The sequence below is a fragment of the Leguminivora glycinivorella genome, chromosome 6, assembly GCF_023078275.1.
Source record: "Leguminivora glycinivorella isolate SPB_JAAS2020 chromosome 6, LegGlyc_1.1, whole genome shotgun sequence".
Classification (NCBI taxonomy): Eukaryota; Metazoa; Arthropoda; class Insecta; order Lepidoptera; family Tortricidae; genus Leguminivora; species Leguminivora glycinivorella.
Window position 1 is genome coordinate 1,319,563 of NC_062976.1, and position 26,589 is coordinate 1,346,151.

Sequence of the window (26,589 nt, forward strand, 5' to 3'; positions counted from 1 at the left end):
GGACGGACGGACGGACGGACGGACGGACGGACGGATGGACAGACAGACATGGCGAAACTATAAGAGTTCCTAGTTGACTACGGAACCCTAAAAAACAGAAATCACTATTAAACTATTCTCTAATTTCAAGTTCCTAACTAAAATTTTCCTAATAAAAAAAAAACAAATTGATCCCGCTACAAACTTTCACCCCCTTTTTCCCTCTACTAGGGGTGTAAATTTTCATAATCGATTCTTATCTCTTCGAAATTTTGTTGATGCAATCTATACAAATTTCGACTTTCTAGCTTTCGTAGTTTCGGCTCAGCGGTGTTGGTCGTTGAATCAATCAATTAGGAAACCTGAATTTATATATGTACATGTAGACTAATACTATACTTTTACTACATTCATATACCTTATTTACTACTACCATACCATGAATATGAAATTAAATAAAGAGTCCCCATATAAAATTGAAAATTATGTTATTAGCAATTTAATTCAAAACTATCAAGATTATTCGTGTCTGCGTTGAAACGCGCGTTGAGTTGCCGGTGCTCGCGTACCGAGCGCCAACGCCATCTATCGATGGCCGTTTCGTGAAATCGATGAGCGCTCTAAGGAGTAAGGGGTCTTAAGGGATCCTGCTCACGAATTTCGAAATAGGATCGTGTTCTTAGTCCCAAGCATCTATATGTATTTACTTATATTTTACTGACATCATATGATGTCGCTGACGTTTTTTAGAGTTCTGTACCAAAAAGATACAAACGGAACCTTTATGGTGTGACTCTGTCCGCCTGGCTCTCTGTCAGTCACATTAGACTAACGCGTCTTTCTGACAGCAGACTTCAAAATCCACCAACCATATAATTGAAGGCATGTTTACAAAAACAACATAACTAACATTTTTTGCGGATTTGAATTTTTGGTATCATAGCATTCGTCTAAGCAGGATCTATACGTAGAGCAAAAGATAGTCTCCAAAAATGACCCCAATTGTCCACACTCAGTCCCCAAAAATATACCCATTTTGCAAAAACTACATATCTACATTGTTTTTTACAAAAAGAACATAACTGTATATCGTTCACGTAAAAAACTTAATTTTCAATAAAATATATACAAACTCTTTTTAGTTTACGTTACGTTTTAGGTTACCTTGGGTTACTATTGATATAAGAAATAGGAAGAAAATGCCCAAGAACATCAATTTAAAACGTGCTTATGAGTCTTCACTTCCCCTTAATCTTCACAAAGTAGGCGACTTGAGAAAATTGATGCAGTTTTTGGTCAAACCATCGAGCCATCAATTCTACCAATCAATTTTGTATAATACGTGTCAAGAATCGTCGTCTCTGGAGGTAGATAACGATGACAACAGCAGCGGATGTGAAGATTAAAGTAGATCCACTAGTTTAGTAAGATAAATGATAGAATACAAAACATAATTTCTATAGAAATTTGTTTTATTTTCTAACAAAAAGAACATAACTAACAAAATTTTACAAAAACAGCATAACTGACGAACTTATTTTTCATATTTTTTCCAAAAATAATTGTCTTTGAGATGTGTAATCGTGTGTTTCGGAACTAATGGCCACTTACTTAAATAACGTATACAACGTTTATGTCCAATAGCTAATATATAAGAAGACATTTAGTTTTTTTCGTTTCCTGTAAATTCATGTCTAGTGTAGTTATGTCGTTTTTGTAAACATGCCTTCAATTCGACATTTATTTTCGACTTCATATTGGAAAACCATATTCTACATCTTAGAAATGGGTGTTAGGACGTTACATAAAAGAAATGTTGTATATTCTAAAGTATTTCATTTATTTATAAATAGTCAATTAATCATATAGTTTTTATTAACAATAAAATAAAATGAGTAACGAGTGAGGCGGGCGTGGCTCATACCACGGAGTCTTTGCGGTTCCTGCAACAAATTAGCTTGTTACTATACTAATAAAGTTGATTTTTAAGTTACACGTCTCTACAGTTAACATCAAATAAGCAGTAGTAACCAAATAAAGGATGTTCTTTAGATTATTCCCAAAAATTAGATTATTCCCAGGTTAAGGGAAAAAATATATGTCAATACATATATTAAAGCTATTGCTATGTCTTGTATGGGAACCCTGCATTTTATGATTAAGCACTGAGACTTGGCACAGTTGTTCATTGGGTGGCCCTGAGTAGATAAAGATCGGGAGGCATCGAGAGCCCCCCTTAATTTAGGAGGGAGGAGGGGGGGAAGGCTGGCACCTCCGCGCTTCCTTTGAAACCATATTTCTCTAAAACTATACAAAATAGGGCATGCGATATATCATTTTCGGATAAATGAAGGACGAGGAATTCATTTTTGGAACAAAAAAAATGTATTTTAGAACAAAAATACAAAACAAAATGGGAAAATCTGAAAACGAGATTTTTTTTTATACATATTATTGCACATTTTATGAAAACTGTAATGGTTTTTTCTAAATAAAAAATATTATTTAATAGCTACATTTATCTAGTTTTAGAAAATGTATAATTTGTTTTAGAAATATATTATAGGACGAGTGATAAAAAATAATTTACATCGCCCGATAGGGTGATTTGAATGCTCATTTCAATAAGTTTTGTCAATGATTTCAGGTATAATCACTATTTTTAACACACGAAAGCCGTAATCATTGTATTTTATGGCTATTTTAGTGATTAATGTACTTAAAATAAAAAAAATACAAAATTAAAAAAAAAAATGTGATAACTTTTTTATAACATTATCCTATTTTGTTCTTTCTATACAATATATATCTAAAAGCAATAAATATGAATAAAAAGCCACATTTATGTAGTTTATAAAAATATATAGTTTGTTACATAAATATATTACGAAACGCGAGATAAAAAATAATGAAAGTGACGTGGCAGGGCGATCTTGATGTACGGTACGGGTCAGCTTGTATGATTCGATAAGGTGAGGTAAAGGTATTCAAAGCTCTCAAAAAGTGTAGTTATTTAGAGTAATTCAAATTAAACAACATAAGTACTCCTATATAGTCTGAATTTAACTATTTATATTACATGAAATGATCGATTGATATGATAGGTCAGATATACATCTGATCCTAATACATCTTGTGAAATAGTAGTTATCTATATGATTTGCATAATTTATGGATAATTCTTACTTGACATATTTATTATTCCAGATCTGCGTCCTGTACTTTGGTTAACGAGTGCCGAAAATAGTTATTAACCAAAAAAGACCGCCAAATTAACAGCATTTCACCAACAAAAGCTGCCTTGCACCATTTTTGTAAGGGTTATAGGTATATCAAGGTGTCCATTTATGGGGTCAACTAAACCCAATTCAAAATTTGCCATTATTTGCTACTTGTGGCTGGACGAAAGTCTGTAACAATTGTGATTTGGGAGCCTACTTGCCCACAACGTTGCCTGTTGCTGCAGAAACATGCCTCGAAATTGTCGGATGCAGGTGTAATAAAAAACAGTGCCGCGTAAGGTGCAAAAAAAGACTTTTTAAATTAAATGTTCGGAGCTGATGTGCTTATGCAGTGGATGTTGTGATATATTATACATAATTAAATTCAGACTATTCATGTTGTTTTATTTGAATAACTCAAAATAGCTACACTTTTTGAGAGCCTTGAGTACTAGCCCCGATACACAGTATAAAACCAGTAATAACTCTTCTTACAAACTTCACGCCGCGCGGTGTGTCCCCCTCCCTCCCCTCGCATGCGGCGAAAACATGCGAAACTGGTGATTATTGGGCTGGACAGTCGGGGCCGCGTTTGCGCGCTGTGTTGACGTGTTGAGTTCGGGAGAAAATGACGTCAGCACCGAAGACATATTTTCGTTACTGTAGTGTTTATGGGTGTATGGAAAGTTCTCAAAATGCGGAAATGTCATTCTTTAGAATTCCTAGACACCCAGAAAAGTAAGTGGTTGTTATATATTTGCAGTGTTAGGTACATTATTGCTTACGTAAATGGCGTAAAAGTGAGATTTAAAGCTAGAATGACACATTAAAATCAATAAGGATTTATCTGTAACGACATTTAGGTAGATGCTGCGATCTATCTAGCTCGAAAGTTTGGTACCTACTTAAATATTGTGCAAACATCTATTCAAACATTTTATGTAAATATGATTTCGTCAGTATTTAAGAAACAAATACGTACTTGAATCTTTATTAGATAAAAAGGTAGAAAGAGCGTTGGTACTAGCATAGCGCCATACACAGTTACTAATACGAGTAGGACAGTAGGTACCTACGTTTCTAGTTCAAACGAATCTTTTTTTTATTGTGATGGATTGGGTGTATTCTAGAGAAAACATATAAAATGAACACTTAAATTAACGCTTTTGCAATTATTGTTACACAATCTACTATTGCGCGTATGAGAGTAATATATTTATAATGATTTTTTGTGTCTTCAATACTGACTAATGTGGTGTCATGACGTGGTATTGTTATACTAAAACCTACTTACAGTTAATAGTACCTATTAGATTTACAACAACTTACATTGTACGAAGTCGATTATAGTAACGTTGTACAACCCTGCGTGACCTTGCGCAGTAGTAACGACCGCGCCGCCGCTGCCGGAGATTAACTACTGATATATCCTTATACTGTGCCCGATACATATGTTTTCGTCTAGTCAGACCATTTTTTGAGGTTCTCCTTTGTACAAAGCAATGTCTTAGTTCAAAAATCATTAATGTTTAATGCTAATACGAATCTAGTTTATTTTTTATGGCACTGGCACTATTGCGCAATAACTAACTATCATTGATACTGAAAGGAAGAATATGAAGATTTTTATTTTATCTTTTATGGATGGGTAAAACCGATTTAAGGGGGCCCAAAGGAAGAAACTAAATTCTGCTAGTAAACTAAAAAATCTTCAAGCCTATGCATGCAGAACTGCTTTAGGAGAGGAGAACGTGATTAAGAAATTTTTTTTGCAATATAAGTCACATGCAATTTTATTTTACAATCAAAATAAACTATATTATAGGACTTTTACAATTTTCTGTACTGGGTCGTGATATACCTACATGTGTAAACGTTATTAGAATAAGTATATTTCTGTATTACTAGACGAACTCCACTGCATAGCGGGTAGTACCTTTACCTCACCTCATCGAATAATGCAAGCTGACCCGTACATTTAAATTTTCATTTTCATTATTTTTTATCTCGCGTTTCGTAATATATTTATATAACAAACTATATATTTTTATAAACTGTATAAATGTGGCTTTTTATTGATATTTATTGCTTTTAGATATATATTGTGTAGAAAGAACAAAATAGGATAATGTAAAAAAAAATTATCACATTTTTAATATTTTTTTTATAATTTTTGTATTTTTTTTATTTTAAGTGCATTAATCACTAAAATAGCCATAAACTACAATTATTACGGCTTTCGTGTGTTAAAAATAGTGATTATACCTGAAATCATTGACAAAACTTATTGAAATGAGCATTCAAATCACCCTATCGGGCGATGTAAATTATTTTTTATCACTCGTCCTATAATATATTTCTATAACAAATTATACATTTTCTAAAACTAGATAAATGTAGCTATTAAATAATATTTTTTATTTAGAAAAAACCATTACAGTTTTCATAAAATGTGCAATAATATGTTTAAAAAAAATCTCTTTTTCAGTTTTTCCCATTTTATTTTGTATTTTTGTTCTAAAATACATTTTTTTTGTTCCAAAAATGAATTCCTCGTCCTTCATTTATCCGAAAATGATATATCGCATGCCCTATTTTGTATAGTTTTAGAGAAATATGGTTTCAAAGGAAGCGCGGCGGCGCCAGCCTTCCCCCCCTCTTCCCTCCTAAATTAAGGGGGGCTCTCGATGCCTCCCGATCTTTATCTACTCAGGGCCACCCAAGGAACAACCTGTGCCAAGTCTCAGTGCTTAATCATAAAATGCAGGGTGTTGTGCAATAGCGTCCCCAGTATAAGTCAATACGCTTGTCCGAATAACTGACAGGTGCTTTTGCTGGCAGTCCTAATAGATGACATCTAAGTATGATTCAGGAAAAACAGTAAAAAACAAGTGTTTTGGGTTAAAATTTACTACAAAATTAAATAATTTAATTAAAAAAAACGTATTCTGTTGATAACATTTACTTTTTACGTGCTACATTTATGTAATAAAATAGAATAAGTCGGCTCCGCATTTTGAGCAAAATAAATTATGTAATGAACTAAAATAGGGATTCCCCCAAAATAAAAATTGTATTTCACAGGTTCTGCAATACTTTGCCGGCTCCACTTCTTCGTCGTTTAAATCCACCTCTGTATCTGGAAGCATCACGAAGAACAGATCCAGGAAAATGTTTTGTGAAAAATGACATGTCAAGCACTACCCAAAGAAATTATACAGATTTCACTACATTTAACGAGAAAACATATCAATAAAACCGTAAAAGATATACAAAAAACTGTCTATGTGCATGTAATTTGTTTTTTTCAGTAATGTGACTTACAGAAAAATATGCTGATAATATGAAACTGTAAACGATTCGTTTTGGCTACTTTAATCGTGATATCCTGAAAAAACGGCTCGACAAACATTGGGACTTGGAAAATAACGTAACAGTCCCAATAAATGCCAGCCGTGTCGAGTTTTAGACTTGCGACGGTTTTCAGTCCTAATAAATGACACGCTTGTTTATCACAGTAACAATGAACGAAATCGACATTTAATTACTTAAATATCTTCCCGCACATTCTAGCACCAACACAATTATAGAATATGTTCACAACTTACCGTGAAAGTATTTTAAATAAGTCAGCAAATACGAGCAAAGCTTAACCAAATCGCTAACAAAATTGAGAGATTGATTGCTCATGACAATGTCATCACATATATTATTCATTAATTGAAAAAAGTTTCTATATTTTATAATATGGCGTATGAAATGTGAAGGCTACAAACATTTCTCATCTAATAAATCTAATTGCGATGAATGTAACGGTAGTCTTATCTTATTAATCGCTATTTAAACCATGGGTGACGAGTACTAGTACCGCGTCGAGCACTAGTACATCCACCTTATATTTTGAATGAATGACCAAGTCAATACTTGGTCATTCATTTCGGTTTCAGCAAAAAAACTGCCAAAATACTGTTTTTGCGCCCAGAGTTCTGAATGATGCGCGGTTACTGTCTTATATTATTATTTAGTTAGTATTGGTAGTACTTAGGTAGTATTGTTTCGTATTATACATACATACATATAATCACGCCTGTATCCCATAAAGGGGTAGGCAGAGCACATGAACTATTAATTTTCAGTGCCACTCTTGGCAAAAAGGGGTTGAAATAAATCCAAATTATGACATTGCAGTGACAGGTTGAGAGTCTCACGCCTACGTCACAATTGAACCCATATCCCACAGTCGACTTCTACGACACCCAAGGGAAGAAAGGGGGTGGTGAAATTCTTAACCCGTCACCACACGGGGTGGGGTGTTTAGTATTATATTATTGTTATTTGTAGGTTCGCGAGGCCAGGGCTCGGATACCGGCTAAATTTTCAAACCGTTATCATGTACTTGCGGACAAACCTTTAAATTTCGTTTTCGCTCAAAAAACCGCTATTTTTAAACCGGTTTTTAGGAGAACTCTTTCATAAAGGTTTCGTTCGATTAACCGGTTTTCCGCAGCATGATAGGTAATACTGTTCTAACCAAACAAAAAACTCGCTGCGTGAACCGCTCGACGAATAAACCGGTTTATTTCGGTTAAAATAAAGTTCTCATAACGTTCGCGTTCTTTAAAAAGTTCGAAGTAAAATCGAAATAAACCGGTTTTAACCGGTAAAAAATAAACCGGTTCCGAGCCTTGCGCGAGGCACATGACATAAATAATACATTGAAAGGGTTAAAGGTTAAAAGCCTCACCAGATGTAGTGGTTGTCGTGGTGCGGCGCGCGCATGACGCCGACGCCGCCGCCGAGCCGGCGATAGTTCATGGCGCCGCACAGCCGCCACTGGTTCGACTCCGGGTCGAACACCTGCAACAAAATAGTTTTGGCGATTATGGTTACATTTTGGTGCCGTGACCAGGATTTTATAATTTTTACACGATCTATTTTTGGAACTTTGAGAAACAAAAAGTAATAACAAACAAAGACAAGTTACGTAAATGTGTATGCCAAGTTTAATATAGTTAACACTTGATATTTAATAATATGAGCCGGCATTTAGATGGCGATTCAATTCAACGTTGGCGTTTTCAAAAGATTGACGCCATAGTATGTTGTAAATTGACACAGAGCCTCGCTCCTTGGCTTTTCTTTCCAGTCACAATGTATACCTACATTATTGCTATACCGAGCTAACTTGGCAGTATTTTGATAACACAGGCTGATTTTGGTAGCTTAGTATGTGCCAGTGACATGCCGAGTCATGCAAACCGCCGCCTACTTGGCATCGATCCCACCAGTGTGTGTAGTAGTAGTAGTAGTGGTCCAAAGTGGTGGTGGTAAGTCCAACGGTTATTGATCCGAAGCATGGAACGCTCTGGGTGGCTAGCCGAATGGCACAATCGCTCACGAAACGCTCACGAAACGAAGCGCTAGTAGATATCTATCTCTATCGCGCTTGCGTATTGGCGCGACAGAGCCAGCGGCGTATCGCTTTCGTTTGGCGTCGGAGAAATGCCATTCGGCTACGGGGCCTGATGTGGCTCGCGAAGCCAAACTTGGTTTTGAAAGTGCGATCACAGGTTGCGCAATGAAGCTGGCCGGCGGGGTTGTAGGCAGTAGCGGCTTGCCCTAAAGTGCGCTTGTGCGGTGCACTCCCAAAAATAATCACAATTAAACTATAGTAATACATCAATTATCGTACCTCAAATTAATGTATTATACTATATAAAAACTATCGCAAAAAAGTCCAATCAAACAATTACTTATATTTCTTAAAAGTTCATTATACAGTCTATATTAATCCGCCAATTCCCTTCCTATACAATTTCATACGCACCGCGCTCAACGGAGCGCTTTGAATTGCGCTCCTATGGAGAAATATTCAGTACATTCTCTAATACGAAATTCAGTAAGAGCGAAAGAGAAGTTTAGTCATAGCTCCGCGCGTGAGACAGAAGATTATGTATGAAATATTAGGTAAATCTGGAGCGCCGCTCCTAGGGACGTTTGACCACAGAGCTATATCAAGATAGAAAGAAAAAGTATCATATTTAGTACCGCGAACGGCAGTCTGCTCGACGATTGGTGTCAAAATTAGTTTTCCATTGCGGTTTTAATTTGACGAGCTCGATTTGGCGTGCGTTCAAAACAAACGACCTATAAACATGAAATAAATGCTAGAATAATGTGTATGTAATGATTGTAATGAAAATAAATTGATTTGTTCTTATTAGAGTACGAGCGATGTAAAAATAAGCCATGAATTCAAACTGTCGAGTCAATTCACATTTGTGGTATCAAGTATTTATCTATTTATTCAACAGATTAAAAAGTATGCAACACAAATTAAATTACAAATACATTCATGCAAAAATCTTAAACTAACTTATATTATAAATATTCTAAACTACATTAATAATTAACTAGGTAATCCAATCATAATAAGAACACCAATAAATGCGAAATGTTACACGATCGGTCTCCCTGTCAACCGCCACGCTTTTTCCTTCTATCTCGATATAGGTCTGTGGGTTTGTCCTTGATTACCGTCTCGGTTGCATCGCGCAGGCGCGAAATGCGTCGCGGTCATCCGCGAGCCGCGTATTTCGCGCGCTATTTTGTTAATTGTTAGTAAACAATAGATAAACAAGTTTTATTTTAAGGCACGCGCGGGAATACAATTTTGCCTTATTTTGAAACCGTTTAAATTGTTTTTATTGCAAGTGTGTGAGAATGGATGGGTACAATGTGACATTTATAAAAGAGTGTGAAAAAACTTTTGCAACGCGATTAGAATTAAAAGCTAAAGGACCACCGCGGCCCGACCTTAAACTTACGCAAATATGTTTTCTCAAAAACCAAAATTTTACACGTGTTTTTAAAACGGAACAGTATGAAAAAACACCGTGGTTATGTGGATGAGAAAAAAGTGACAAACTGTTTTGCTTTCCATGTCTTTTATTTGGAGCGGGCGCGGACGGCGGAGGTGGTGAGTCTGCATGGACCGATACCGGCGTCAGTGACTTAATTATCACATCTTTCGATGAAAATAAAAAAAAAACATTCACAATCCCGCATTCATTTACTGAATGAACTGCAGTTTTCGTCTATTCATTTTTATGTTTTACTGTTATTAACCCTGAAGCTGGGCAGCTACATATATAAACTAAATAAAGAATATTTTTCACTGAAATTTAAACTTATAGTTCAGGCATTTGTTGGAAAATTGAAGGAAAGAAAAAGAATGCATCTCTGAGCCAATTTAATATGATTTAAATTTAATCACATTGAATAAGTACAAACAGGAACACTAGACTTTATGCCGTTGTAATAGGAATTACAAATACACAGTTAATAGTGTTGATTATGTTATGTAGGCTACATACATGTAGGACCTTGGGCCTTACGATGATTATTTGGGTGAACACCCACAAATTACAGCCGCGAGCCGCCTCTGGTTGTAGGTATAGCTATACGAGGGCTTCGGTCGCGTCTTACGGAGATGGCGTTTAGCATCCAGTTATCGGTCGTCGCCGAGCGATGAAGCTCATAGCTTACTTGCTTTTAGTGCGACCAGTGGCTTAGTCTGGGTGTACAAACCTCGATGGACTTCAGGTAGGCGGTGCCGTCGAAGCCGCCGACGGCGTAGAGCTGGCCGTTGACGACGGCGAGCCCCACGCCGCTGCGCCGCGACGTCATGGCCACCACGGGCGACCACGCGTCCGAGGCCGGGTCGTATCTGTCAGCACATAGCGAATAAACCCAACATTACAAAAACCCTCAACATTAAATAAATCATATCTTCAACTTTAATGTTTAAGATAAATATAGAAGAGAAAAGATCACCTGGACAGAGGCGAAATTGGTACCTAAAAATTTTTGAAGATGAAATAAATTAAACTAAGAATTACTTACTCTTTAAATTGAAAAGGCCAGATGGTGGACGATTTTGTGATTAGTTTGTCAAGAGAGCCTTAAGTTTTTTATGAAGATAACATACCTTTCAGCAGAAGACAGTTCAGTGCAGTCGTCTCTGCCCCGACGGCGTAGATCTGTCCGTCGAACACGGCGCAGCCGAGGTGCTTGCGTCGCGTCGACATGGGCGCTACGGGCGTCCATTTGTTTGCTCTGAACACAAATAAACAGTGTTAATAAAAGCCCTTTTCTTCGGCTATGTGTTCATTAACATTGTTATAAAATAAAATACATAAATAGCAAAGTATTTTCTAGGACAAGACTGAGAAGTCTGATTACAATTGGTGCCATGACCAGGATTACGTCTAAGTAAAATTTGTAGTGACAAACGTTGCAGTGGCTACAAAAATGGCGAAAACAGAACGAAAAACGCAAATTTACTTTTTCCTCGGACGCTTAAGCATTATGCATTAGAGCCAAAACAAGATAAAGTTGGTAAAGATTTTGACAGCACAAACTGCAAATGTTATTTTGAACGGGAAAACTTCTATGAGATTATCATTTTTAATTAAAATTTATCGAATTAAAATTGTTTCACTTAGCTTGATCTGACTCTAGTCGTATATTAAGCACGAAAGCGTTAAACATAAAAAATACAAGTGGGATTATTACCTGGGATCGTACCGCTCCACAGTGTTGAGCGGGCTCTGTCCGTCCGAGCCACCCACAGCGTATAGAGCGCCGCCTAGAACGGCCACGGCAACGCCGAGCCGTCGCGTCGTCATTGCTGCTACCTGCGCCACAGATAACATCTTACCATAACGAACTATGTTGACGAAATAAAAATCAGTATGACTTCTACATTGTGGGCTTTCACCGCGAGCTATGATTTAATAAAGATTTTATTGAATTGCAACTGAGTAAATGTTCGGGTGGCATCCGTTCCTCAGTAAAGCTACAGAGCGGCTGCTGACGTTCACAAGTATTTAAAGTCATCACCGTTAACCACCCGGAATGCAATGACTGACAGATACAACGCCACCACTTACTTTGGTCCACCGGTTCTCCTTAGGTTCATATCTCTCGACGTAGTTGAGGCACTGGACGCCATTTTGTCCTCCTACGGCGTACAATGCCCCGTCTAGCTCTGCCACGCCGACATAAGCACCACAAGAATAGGTAGAACGGAAGCACCTATTTTATTATACGGACGCCGAATAGGTAGGATCCTATATACTGTATATACATCACAGTTACACTCACTTTGGTCCACCGGTTCTCCTTGGGTTCGTATCTCTCGACGTGGTTGAGGCACTGGACGCCATCTTGTCCTCCTACGGCATACAGTGCGCCGTCTAGCACCGCCACACCCACGGATGTTCGGCAAGAGGATGTCGGGGCTACAGCACCACACCACTGCGAATATTTATTAATAATTAAGTTATTTTTGCTGCAGACCAAAAAAGAGATGTTGAAACAGTATAGACGCAATTCGTAGCCATTAGGGAAGAAAGGGAATCATTTACCCTGCAGTGAGACACAAAATAGGCTATTCAAAAAATAATAAAAATCCAACTACCATTCAGGCCATAGGTAATGCAATTGGTGCCATGACCAGGATTTACCCTCCTGAAGCATTATACAGTAAGAAGAAGTGTTTAACAGTAAGTTTTAAGGGGAATGTTTTTACCTGAATGATCTTCAGATCATAATTATTTATTTTTTGAGCTAGCTTTGCTCGTCCATTTTATGAATATTGAAACAGAGTTCAATTGGTGCCCTTACCCGGATTTTTCTTAAAGTATTTCAAATCTTACCTGATTGGTCTGAGGATCATATCTCTCAATACTGTTGAGGTAGCTCTGTCCGTCATGCCCGCCGACTGCGTATAAGAGATCATGTAACACGGCCACGCCGACGCCGCATCGCCGCTTGGACATGGGCGCCACCATTTCCATTCGGCGGTCTGTGGGTCGAAGCGTTCGACCGACGCTATGGCGTCGCCCGAACACCAGCCGCCGACGGCAAATAGGACTTCACCTGAAAAAAAATAGGACTATTTATCTGTATAAAGCTTCGTGTATATATTATTGAAGTGGTCAAACATTACCCTTTAAATGACGCTGACTTATTTAAAGTCACACACAGGTCGAACGCGATTAATTAACATTATTTTTACCTTTTTTCCCAACGTTTCGGTCAGGTTGCACTGGCCGTGGTCGCGGCCTGTGTGTGACTTTAAATATGTGTACAAATGTGTGCGCGAGAACTTAAAGTGTTATATGACGCTGACTTTTTTGGAAATAAGGTCGAGCTACAAGAATTGCGCTTTTAAGGAGATTGCAGAGACTCACTCAACAGCAGTTCGTATTCACCGCTGCATCAAGTTTTTATCTCACTCTCGTCATAAAAATCGTATTGTCATATTAGATTTTCGTGTCACAATTGGTGCAGTGACCAGGATTTGCCCTCCTGAACCATCCTGCATCTTGAGACTTTTGGCTCGCGATAGGGTACAGATACACCAGTCGTCTCGTCTCGTCTCGACTTCGCTTGGTGGGTTTCCTGGGGCACATCCTAGGCCCCTGCATAAACGGGCGCTCCTGGAGTTAACACAACAGGTAGGTAGGTATCAATTCGTGCCGTGACCAGGATTTACTCTCCTGAATCTTTAGACTTGGCTCGCAATAGTCTCCCGCTACTGACCTCGTCTAGTGGGTTTCCTGGGGCGGGTCATGTTAGTTAAAAGTAACAATTGATGCCGTGACCAGGATTTACCCTCCATGAACCATCCTGCATCTTTAGACTTTTGTCTCCCGCTACTGACCTCGCCTGGTGGGTTTCCTGGGGCGAGTCCTGGGCCCCTGCATGAGCGGGCGCTCCTGCGGCAGCAGCAGGTAGTTCTTGGCCTCGTCCAGCAGGTCGCGGCAGGCGTCGTCGGAGCGGATCAGCAGCTCGGACGACACCGTGCCCACGAGGAACTTGGGACTCAGGAGTGGCAGCCGGACGTGTTGGAGGACCTGTAAGAATTTAACAAACGGGTTAAAACAGTTAAGGAAAGGGGGAAGTGTTGACTTATGGAATTAGCTACCCGATTGTCTCGTTATCTATCGATTCTACCGTGTGTGAGAAAGACTAAAACATAATTTAACTAATTCAGGACCGTAAGTTTTTATGAATAAATGGACGGGTTTCGCCTCCAATTAAAGTAGGCTCTTTACAAATGTTAGTTTATGAAATTAGTAAACTGGTCCCACCGCGAGGCTATTTTTAAAAACGAACAAATGATAATCACTTCCGTGTAAAGAAAAGAGACACGGCGATGTTTATGTTACTCGCCCAAATCAATACACTTAATAACTTAGTTGGTCTAGTATAGTACCCAAGTATTGTGATTATCTCGACTCGGAACTGATGTGCCAGTTTCCGATTCCTTCAACCACATAACAACCCGATCAGAGCGTATGGTCAACTCACCAAAAATTTTGAACTGCAGCAGCAATTGATCTCCATACACACACTTCACAGTTCTTCTTCAAATCTTTTTTTTTAAATTATTATTTACTATAAATGGGCTTACTCTTGGCCACAGACTAGCCAAAGACAAAGACGTGGAATGAGCTCGCCCAGAAGATGCCTGTTCAGTCTAGATTTTAAGGTTGCCGGGTTATATGAGCTCGGATTAAATAATTTTAAATTAACTGAAGTTACTTACCTGTGCTAGATGCTGTCTCCTCTCAGCGACGTTATACTTCACCCAGGACATGACAGCCTGGAAGGTCTGCTCCTCGGAGCGAACGTTCAGCTCATCTGACGACACGATGTCTATGAGCTGGGCTGCTGGTAGCAACAGGAATTCTTCGCTTTCCATAACCTGAACACAAACAGATTAGCATTGCAGTGGTAAGATTGTTAGAGAGAAATTTAACACTATTGCATAATTTTAAGGTAGCATTTGTTGAATGTGGTGGGGCACAATTTATTGCGAAAGGGATTTGCCCTAGGAAACACTTTGCGAGTTAATTGGGACATTACAGACCTGCTGGCTGATGACTAACCTGAAAGTTTTGCTGAATTAACAAATCAGCTATACAAAGGAGTTCACGGCAAAAATAGGTGTCAGCTGCCCTGATGCCAAGGTAGTTATCGTCCAGCTCCTAAGAACCTTACAGCTGGAACAGCTCTTGACTAACCTCTGAATTTCTTCTGCGTGAACTTATCACCTTATCAGCTATACGAAGTAGTTCATGACAGAAACAGGTATCTGCAAAAGTCCTCATGCCAAGCAGTTACAGTCCAGCTCCTGAGGACCTACAGCTGGCACAGACTTGACTAACCTCTGGAAAGTTCTGCTGCGTGAACTTATCAGCTATACGCAGCAGTTCGCGACAGGAATGGGTGTCGGCGAAGGCCCTGATGCCGAGGCAGTTGGAGCAGTCTAGTTGCCTCTTGAGGAACTCGCAGCAGACGTCCTGGATCTCTTGCAGCTGGAGGAGGCAGGCGGCTGGCAGCAACGCCTGCAATGGACAATGTTTATTTGATAATGAACAATCTTGTGTTGACAATTTTGTAAAAAAAGAATCACGAAAACGTTAGTGTTGTTGTGTCTTTTCGTTCCGCACAGACACGGAATTATAGTTTCGATTGTTCTCTGTTTCTTTATAATTAAGTCTACGTGGGCCAATAAAGTGAGAGACAAGGGCAAAACTTTAGTTTCGAAATTCTATAGTATCAAGTACGTGCGTTGAGAATGTTGTGATGTTATGGTTTTTGTTATGATTATGAATATTTGAGTTGTATTGCAAACCTCGTTTTCTCGCATATCGTACATAATCACTTTTCTTGCTTTTTAGAATCAATCGAGATTATAGATTGATTTAAGTTCAAATAAAAAAATCATGTTCTCGAGGGAAGAAATTTACCTCTTAAAATAACAATAAAATACCCGATTTAGCTTATCCATGGCTCTGGGGTCAATCAAGCAATAGGAATGCGAACTATAAGGTCTATAAGTGATCACGTCCATTAATTATTTTCCATTAACTTTTGTCATTGTCACTTGGGTAAACGGACATCCAAAGCGCACAAATGTGGCAAAATGTGACACTGGCAAACACAGCTAAAATTCACAACAAACAAAAACATTTTGCCTGCAATACGACTTTGTAAACGAAACCGGGTCACTGAATGCAACCTTACATTAAGTAGATACGTAATCGCGAAAATTATAATTAAGGTCATTTACATAATTTTTAAATTCCATTATTGTTTAAAGAAAGCAACTTTGTAAGTGCAGTAGGTATTTAAATAATCTTCGCCGTCTTTACAAAATTCACATCATAAATAAACTAAAACGTCTTTATAAAATGAATGCTTTAGTAGGGTAAGAGTAACTTAGTTTTTTGGGACAAAAGCAACAATATAACGATTATCTACAATAGGCTACTAGACTCGTATCGAATTTAGCACATCAAGTTATTGTTTTCTGTAGTATTTGACTTAAGAAATCAATATTTATAGCGTGCGGGCATTAAAAGTGCGTGATGACTGCGTATTTTTAATTAAAGATGTGTGTATGTTTTTTTTTAATTATGGACTCCGAAAACGGTGTTGGCCAATGGAGTGACGTCACATAATTCAGATCAACTATGGAAATTAGAGGTAGTAATCTGATCTCCATAGAAGCGACCTCTATTGTATTAAAATTCATAGTCGTTGACGGGTGTGACAATGTGAAATATTTTTTCTAAATATACTGACGTCATGTCATAGATATTCTGTAGATTAATATGGCTGATGTTGTTTTTGCCTGATCAAGTAAAAGTAAACATTATTTTTTTTTTGCGGGTTTTTAAGTCGTAATAAAATATGGTACTATTTTTTTTCGTTTAATTAGACAGTAATTAATAATATAAGACATACTTTGAAAAAGAGTCAAGTAGCCTATTGTTTGTTTTACGCCAGAGTTTGACTTACCCCATCTAACCTTATCTGTCTTATTGAAGATCTACTTACCTTACAGGAATTGTACTGCGAGTGACTCAGTTGTACTGCGCACATGTTGATAACGTCAATTATTGTACCTAATGTCGCACAAAAGGATGACACAAAGACTGTTAGTTTTATTTTAGCCAATCCAAAATTTCAGTTTGACTAATAGCCCTGGTCCAGTCCATGGCCTTTCATCAACAACGAGGACGGTCAGATTGTCACCTTCGCTTGCGACTCGACAAGTTTACCATTATAGTGGCCTAAACCTAGACGTTACACTCATCAACTATGATTGTATGTATGTATGAGCTTTATTGTACGTAAAGGAAAGAAAAGAGACACAGTTACAGAGTGAGTAATATACAATGTAGGCAGATTGCCTGCTCGTTGACGAGGAGTTCCCTTCCACGGCGTCACTACCGTGAACGTGAACCGTTGAACGACACCTACCTGAACGTTGCTCTCTTCCACCACAATATGGGCAGTAGCAGAACTCGACCAGTTGCTCCATGGCCTGTTCGTCCACGTCTCGGATGGTCACCTCCGTCGCTCGCGACTCGGCGAGTACCACCTCCGTTGCGTCACTACCGTACCACATAATTGGACATTGCTTTCTTCCACCACAATATGGGCAGTATAACAGAACTCGACCAGCTGTTCCATGGCCTGTTCGTCCACGTCTCGGATGGTCACCTCCGTCGCTCACGACTCGGCGAGTACCACCTCCGTTGCGTCACTACCGTACCACATAATTGGACATTGCTTTCTTCCACCACAATATGGGCAGTATAACAGAACTCGACCAGCTGTTCCATGGCCTGTTCGTCCACGTCTCGGATGGTCACCTCCGTCGCTCGCGACTCGGCGAGTACCACCTCCGTTGCGTCACTACCGTACCACATAATTGGACATTGCTTTCTTCCACCACAATATGGGCAGTATAACAGAACTCGACCAGCTGTTCCACGGCCTGTTTGTCCACGTCACGTCACCTCAGTTGCGTCACTACCGTACCACATACCTGGACGTTGCTCTCTTCCACCACAATATGGGCAGTATAGCAGAACTCGACCAGCTGTTCCACGGCCTGTTTGTCCACGTCACGTCACCTCAGTTGCGTCATTACCGTACCACATACCTGGACGTTGCTCTCTTCCACCACAATATGGGCAGTATAGCAGAACTCGACCAGCTGTTCCATGGCCTGTTCGTCCACGTCTCGGATGGTCACCTCCGTCGCTCGCGACTCGGCGAGTTCGCCGGTGAACATCGCGCGGAAGTACGGGCTGCATGCTGATAGGATCACTCTGGAAAATAAGACTATGATTTTAATCTTGAAGATTTTGTTTAACAAAAGTCAATGTAGCAAAATAACGATGTAGAATCAATGTTTTAGATTTTTTAACAACAGGTCTAAAGGTGATAGATGTCCGATCTCAGATTTAACAAACGGGCAATTGCTGTGTCTTCTAACCTCTGAGTGAACTTCTGACTGACGAGCCTATAATATAAGAGCCATCACTACAAACACAAGTACTATGTTACGACTATTCTGACATCCGAGACTGCCTCCTGCTAAAGACGTGTTCTCTGACGTGTGAGCGAACAGTCAGCTTTCGATTATCAACGTTAAGCACGACTTCGCACAATTCTCGATGCCGCCGAGGAGCAGACAGCTCGCCAACCACACATCCTGCAAAACTCGCGTCCTTTCACCTGTGAGCGAACAGCTTCCACAATTTCCGATGCCGCTGGAAAGCTGACAGCTCGCCAAGCACAGACACGGATGCTACGGCTATTCTGTAGTAAGAAACTTGGCGATCCTGTCCAAATTTGAGTCCTCTGACACGGCCATCCTGCAACAGTCGCATCCTCTAACCTGTGAGCGAACTGTCAGCTTTCGATTAGCGACGAGCACGACTTCTCACAATTCCCGATGCCGCCAGAGAGCAGACAGCTCGCCAAGCACAGACACGGATGCTACGGCTATTCTGTAGTAAGAAACTTGGCGATCCTGACCAAATTTGAGTCCTCCGACACGGTCATCCTGCAAAAGTCGCGTCCTCTGACCTGTGAGCGAACAGCTTCCGATTCGCGACGTTGAGCACGACGTCGCACAGCTCGCGATGCCGCCGGAGAGCTGACAGCTCGCCGAGCACGGCGCGCGGGTGCTTCTCCGAGGTGTGCGACAGCCGAGCGCCGCCGCCCGGCGACCCGCCCTCGCCCATCCTGGATAAACCACATGTATTACTTTTTCGGTAAAGTTGACATTCGAGCCGCGAACTTGACAAATGATCCAGTAACTTTATACATCTGCAGTATGCGTCAAATCCGGTAGTTCTGATTTTTTGCAGACCTGTTTATGATGTTGGCCTAATGAATAATCCAAGTTTGTGACCTCGAGCGCCGACCGCAACTTTGTCAAAAATCGAAAAAATCGTTAATTTTTCAAATCGTATGGCCTTCTTCAAAACCTCGTGAACACACGGTGAACTGTTTTCAGTTGGCAAGTCCATCGTTCACACTCCTCATCATCTTTTTGAAAAAATTGCGAAGTTCGAAAAAATTACAAACTTTGAAAAGCTTAATCTCAAACTGTTGGGTCTACAGAGACAATTTTAGTATCATATTGTAGCAAATTTAGTCTACTTTAAAAACGTCCTGAGGAATGTTTTTCAAAAATTAGTCCTTTAGGGTTATAATCGGCAAAATTGGAAAAATGGACGATTTTTTCGCGGATTTTTCGATTTTTGACAAAGTTGCGTTCGGCGCTCGAGGTCACAAACTTGGATTATTCATTAGGCCAACATCATAAACAAGTCTGCAAAAAATCAGAACTACGGATTTGACGCATACGGGCCTATACTTTCAGACGACAAAGTTACTGTATTAAAAGTTCAATTTACTATTTGCCAACAATCTATTTAGGCACTGGTCCCACAAAAAGCCTGAATGATTAGCTATGAGCAATCGGCGATAGAAACTAACAAAAGATAGTCACTCCCGTGAAAATAAAAGTGAGAGCGGGCGATGTACATAGTTCATCGCTTACTTGATCCAGGTAGAACCAGTGCCTTACCTAATAGCCACTAGGGGGTACGCGTCACTCACATCGATTGTTTAACTTGGAATAATTGTGTGGAATGTTTATTTTTGTACTGTTTGTATATTTATTCGCCGTTTGTAGGTTTAAAGTTTCATGACGCATTGGATTTATTTTTAGGTAGGTAAGGTCATTACAGATATACATATACAGATATACAGAATTTATTGGTAAATAAGTACATTTACAAGTCATAAATTTCATTAAAACAATAAAGATTATTATTAACAACAATAAGTTAGGTATTAAGTAAGGATTATGGATCAATGATCATTTTTCATAGACAATATAAATTCGCTTTGAGTAATTATGTTAACTAGAGAGGGCACCTCAACTTGATTTTGTGTAACAACACTTAGAGCCGATCGGCACAAACGCGCTTAGTCTGTGCCGAACGGCTGTGGTAGATTGACGTATCGCAATGAAAAATATTTCGTCTAAATAATGCCGTCATGTGTAGTGAGGTACTGTACAAACTGATCAGGAAAATCTAACAAAAGCCAAGGAGTGACTTTTCATACGTAGGTTTACTGCATTTTTGTTTAAACAGGCTTACTTTTTAAAAAATGTATCAATATAAACTCATGCCGAAGCGCCATGTTGCGGCGGCCATGTTTCGTTGAAACCAAAGAGTAAAAAATGCAACAAAAGCAGACGTGACAATATCGCAAGTTAGTTCAAGTTTCCTATCATACATCATACATTAAATTATATATATTTATCGACGCAAAATAGGTTATTTAATTATTATTGTCAGAATTGCACAGTTTTCCGACATGTCAACACAACAAAAACAACACTCATGTTTTAATACCTACCATCCTACCTACCATTTAATATCCAGTTGCGGCTACGTGTACACATGTCCGCTACGCTCAGTCCGTATGCAGCTTTATATGTGGGCATTTAAAAAAATTGGGACTCATAGAGTTGTTAAAAAAAAGTTAAATCGCTGTCAGTTTTGCAACGATAATTTTAAGCATGGAATTTCAATAAAAACATCGTTTTTGTTTTAATTATGTAAATTATACTAAGCTGAATTTAGATTATAAATTCAGAACGTGAAAAAAAGTTTAGTTTTAAATACAGATTTCAAGCTTGATTGTCGTTACAAAACTAACAGCGATTTATGTTTTTTGTTAACAACTCACGCTAATTGAGAGTCATAAATTAAAAAAATGCCCATGTAAACCCATGTCACTTCTATACTACGACTTCTAATCTATGCACTCTATGCAGGGCTCATCATCGCGACCGAAAGGTCGTAAGCGCCGAGTAAAATCGTAGCGCTTGCGATGTTACGGAAGCAGGCCATTGGTTCACACCCCGCCCCCTTGCCCCGCCTTCAGCTTACAGGCTGTGACACGTTCGTTGTTTGCTATAGCTCCTCTATACGAAGTAATAATTACTCAATGTAAATTCGTCAATTGAATAAAAAGCCTTTTCGATAAGCAACGATTTAAGTGATGATGTGTAATGTGTAATTTACAAATAGATGATACATGCAAACCACATTTCATTAAATATAATATTCTAACATTGCCTTGTCTGTATATCTTTGAATCAGCCGTCTATGTCAAAAATAATATTAGCCAATTCTCTGTTTCCAATAGCGCTCGGCGATGTAATCAAGTTTACACACGTTCAATAAAAACGGCTCTTTTTGCGAAAAGTATTTTTGGTATGGCACCTAAGATTTACAATAAATTACCAAACAACATACTAGAATTAGGTGACATCATGGTAGAAAAAAAAAAAAAAGTCTATTTAAATTTTTGGCAAGGAAAGCCTACTATTCTATTAAAGAATTTCTCTCCGATTCTGAATTGTAGAATATCATATTTGCTGCATGCTCTATCGCCACAAAAAATATTTGTATGCCTACAGGCAAAGCATAGCGACACTGACACAACTCCATGTAAGATCTATATGTACCTATGTTTACAAATAAAATATTTATGATTTATGATTAAGTTTTTGTTAAAAATTGTTTCACTTTTTGATTCCTTTATGTTAGTCGGTATTAAGTTATAAAGTGTTGGTCCCATGACTTTGAGTGACTTTCGTGACTTAGCAAGCCGGCACTTTGGAGCGAACAATATAGGCGACCTGCGGGCTGGCCGACTGTGGTTACATGCACTGGATTTGTACAAATGTATATTTGTTCTGCAATACATACACGCGGTTAGTATATACATACATGGCAGAGTTAATATATTAAAACATGTTTATATATAAATAAATAAACAAATATCGCGGTGTTATCAACACTACTGCTTTGTTAAGTTTTAAGTTTGTGTCATTTTCTTATTAATTTAATTAATTATATCCCACTTCACTGTATAAGGGGTTTTTTGGGTGCTTTTTGTGGGCCTAACTACCTATTATTTGCCGTAGTACAAATTTCCACAACAAAAATTACGATAAAGCATGAGACGTAAACATAATGAGATTGTTTATAGTCTAATCACCATTGTGATGACTATGAAAGACTATTAAGCACTCAGTGATAAGTTGCTGCAATCCTAACTCTCAAGGTTAAGAAGTAATATGAGGAGAGAAGAGACCCGCCGCTGAATATTTTCTATGTTAAAAAATTGCCTTTTCAAAAACCTTTTGCGCTCAAATAAAGCGTTTCTGATTTCTATGCATAGGTAAACTTAGCGAAAAGCATGTCAAATTGATTTTGTTCGTGGCAATATTTGTGTGATTACTAAATGATTTACGCGTAAGATTACTGCCAATATTATTGTAGGTACAGATGAGTTCAGAAACGTCTTTACAAACCAACATGCCAAATACATGTATACACGACATTGCTGTCATTGTCTTATAGACGTTTTATATATATTTTTGAAATATTGGCTTGTAAAGATGTTTGTGAACTCGACCGGACATACATTCCATTTACGCTTCAATTAAAAACGTGTATTTACTACAATATTTGGAATAGAATTATAAAGTAATTAACCTTAGAAATGTTCATACTTTTTTATAACCAGTATACAACATTTACAATTTTATGAAAAAGCAATAAGGCTTATTAAATACTAGTGAATTATACGCAAAACCTTGAACAGGCCCTGTCCAACGTGCCAACGTCCAACGTACCATCTACGCTCCCTAGGGAACGAAACACATCTATTATTATTATTAAGAGCCCATATTGTCCCACTGCTGAGCAAAGGCCTCCCTCAAATTCCTCCACGTATCCCTATCCCCGGAAGTCTCCCACTAAACCTCTGTCAAACGAAACTATGCCTGTCTAATTTAGAAAAGTGATAGAGACATATTAAAAATAAGATGAATATTGTACACTGTTGACAATTTAAAAGTGCTTATTGTAAGCCTATTTGAATAAAGAATATTTTGATTGATTGATTGATTGATTGATTAAACCTTTCGGTCGAGCGCGATCGTCACCTTGGCTATACCGTCATCGCATCGACTTATATAAAGTCGTGTCGAAAAGTTTCGCAATCGCAATTATGATTCAAGAAGTGAGTACATACTACGATTTTTCACAATTGGTTACGTCATATGTGTTACTAATGTTACGGGTTGGTACCATTGTCAAGATTGCACTATGATTGTTCTCATTTTGATCAAAACCCAAATAGATTATATTCAAGAAAAAGCCCTAGCAAAAATATTTTTTTTATTTATTATTAACATGAATTTTCACAAAGGTGTTACTGATTCCATCGAGTATTCCAAGCAAAAACGTTTAAAATAGTGATTATTTATTGAAGCAATATTTGGCATTCCATGCCTTTGATGATCAGTCTGGCAGAGCGGGTAGTGATCCTGCCTGCTAATGCTGAGCTACAGTCCTGGGTTTGACCGGTTTGAATCCTGTGTTAAGGGCATTTATTTGTGTGATGAGCACAGCTTCTTTTCTATGTATATAGTCACTGTAAAGGTATGGCTAAACCTAAGTTTGTCCGGGGAATCCTAGGATTTACCGATGCCAATGGTAAAAGCCCAACGAGAGAAATATTTGTTGTTTACTTCGGGCTATTACCAACATTGATTTGGTAAAACCTAGATCTTACCTAGGTAGTAGATAAATGTTGTATCAGGCAAAAGTTTTGGGGGAGTTCTATGAAATTCCTTGATATTTGTTAAGTCCATAGGAGTGTTATCATCATATGTAAGACAGCTTTTGCAAAAATCAAACTCAATTAGAGAGAATTCTATGAAATATTCTATCAATAAATTGTCCTTTTACATTTCTGGCTTACAAACATGATTAGCTATTTGACCATTTGAATTGATTGATAAAAGTAAATTGTATGACATTAATTACAATTACCATTTCTGTCAATAGTCCTTTTGAAACTAATTCAATAATGCACAGAAAAATGATCACATGCTACAAAAAAACAAAACAGTTCAACAAATGGAGTAAGGGAAGCCCTTGAAATCCGATTGTCATCATTTTAAGTCAAAACAGTACTCAACATTGTATGACTGATAATTTAATAATAAACATTGAGGTCTGTAGAATTTAATGTTCCAACTTAGATACAAATTGTTGAATATAGCCTTGGAGAAGATATCCGAGAAAATGTTATCATCATACTGTAAGACTTTGATGTTTGCCTAAAATCTACATTGGAGGGCATTCTAATGAAATATTCTACCATTGTCCCATACAAACATGAATTTTCTGCTTACCTTTATAATTACCTTTTTTTATAGTGATCTAACATTAAACTTGTTACAAAATCTAATGATAAGGGTCTAATGTAAAATCACTATATAAATGATTTTACATTAGACTTGTTACTAAATTAAGTGATTTACTATGTTAGACGGATTTTAAATATAACTTCATTTGTTAACCTGCAGACTAATTATTGTATTGATTTCTTTTGATGAGATGAGCCATTAAGAGTACCTGCTTAGCATAGTTTGTTGTTGTTTACTAGTCTTAATATGAGTAAGTGCAGAGAAATGAACTATTCATATACACCATGTTTTTTTTTGTTTTCCATTAAATTTGATACATTGTTAGGTTCATTATCTAGAACCACTCTGTATATCACTTTTAGGTAAATTTACAATAAAAATTTTGAAAGGGGAATTTTCATATGATAATAAATGATTTTTATTGAGTTTGAAAGTTAGAGTGTCAATGCACCCTAATTACTTGTTACTGGGATTCATAAAACACTTGATAATCTCAAGAGTTAAGATGCTAGTTTCTTAGATAAATTAATTGTATTTGATGTAATGAATCTTCCCTTAAAACTAATGGAAAATGAAACATTTGTACAAAAAATATAAACTCTTTGAATAAAGTATTGTTCTCAGCCTAATCCTCATATTTCAACTCTTTCTAACACTTTTGTAAAAACAGGTCATGTTTTATTCACAAAAACATTAGTTCGAAGTAGGTGACCTATTTAACACCTACACCAAAATTCACTGAATACTTTAGTTAGAATAACATGGAATGTGTAGAAACTATGACAAGCTGATTTTCTGAATACAATTACATGTTGTAAAGACAAGTAAACCAGTTCAGGGCAATATTACTAATCCTGAACTGATAACAGAAAGATTTCAACACATACATGACATCAGTATGTTATTGTTAGAATTCGATTATTATGTACGATTTACCGTCGCATGCACGAGACATACATAAGAAATATGTACAGTAAGCATAATGGATATGTCATTTGTTTTATTTCAACAATCAAGGTTCACTCACCTCTTGTGCCCTCGCGAGTTTCCCAGCTGCAAGCGCAGCGGGGGCGAAGCCCAACCCCACACGGAGTCAATCTGGAACACACAAAACCCGATCCAGAACACCTATTTACAAACCAAACCAGTTGTGCTGTACTATTATGCAAATGTCAGGCGCCCTCGCCCTCGCTATTACCTTTGAGGATTGCCTTCACTGGACACGAAACACCACTCCAGGGAGCGCGAACGACCGCGGAGCGCCCCGAGGATGGAAACTCTTATACAGTTAACGGCACATCGATTTTATAATCACAGATGTTTTTATGTTTACTATGATAAAAAATGATGGCATCGTAATTTTGTCCACTAGTCAATTTTTAATGCACGTTCTGAAGATAGTCTACGCCGTTTAGATTCCACTCATATGTATGAACGTAAAACTGTAAAGTTTCTTCGATAAATACTGTTTTGAAAACAAAATCGTATTTTTCAGCAATTAGCTTAATATTATTATGAAAACGCTTTCTTGCTTTTCTGATTTAAGTCCATTTTAAGTTTACAACATTTTGCTGTAGAATAATATTTGATATTTGAACATTGATTTTTAGTTTTTTTTTAGCCCATGTTTGCCAGCATGAAATATTTCGAATTTTTGCAATAGCACCACAATAGCACGAGTTTAAATTCGATTCA

At 38.0% G+C, this 26,589-nt stretch overlaps 1 protein-coding gene across 1 annotated transcript; it reads right to left on the reverse strand.

Moving 5' to 3' along the window:
- Positions 1-1,798: 1,798 nt before the first annotated feature.
- On the reverse strand, positions 1,799-26,279 carry LOC125227422 (kelch-like protein diablo). Its single transcript, XM_048131735.1, is given in 16 exon segments — positions 1,799-1,922; positions 7,945-8,057; positions 10,791-10,929; positions 11,191-11,230; positions 11,233-11,318; positions 11,778-11,899; positions 12,369-12,521; positions 12,923-13,059; positions 13,062-13,145; positions 13,933-14,125; positions 14,821-14,979; positions 15,443-15,622; positions 18,235-18,403; positions 19,167-19,325; positions 25,922-25,992; positions 26,093-26,279. Coding segments are annotated over 14 exon segments (1,758 nt in total). The 5' UTR covers position 19,325; positions 25,922-25,992; positions 26,093-26,279; the 3' UTR covers positions 1,799-1,897.
- Between the last annotated feature and the right edge of the window lie 310 nt (positions 26,280-26,589).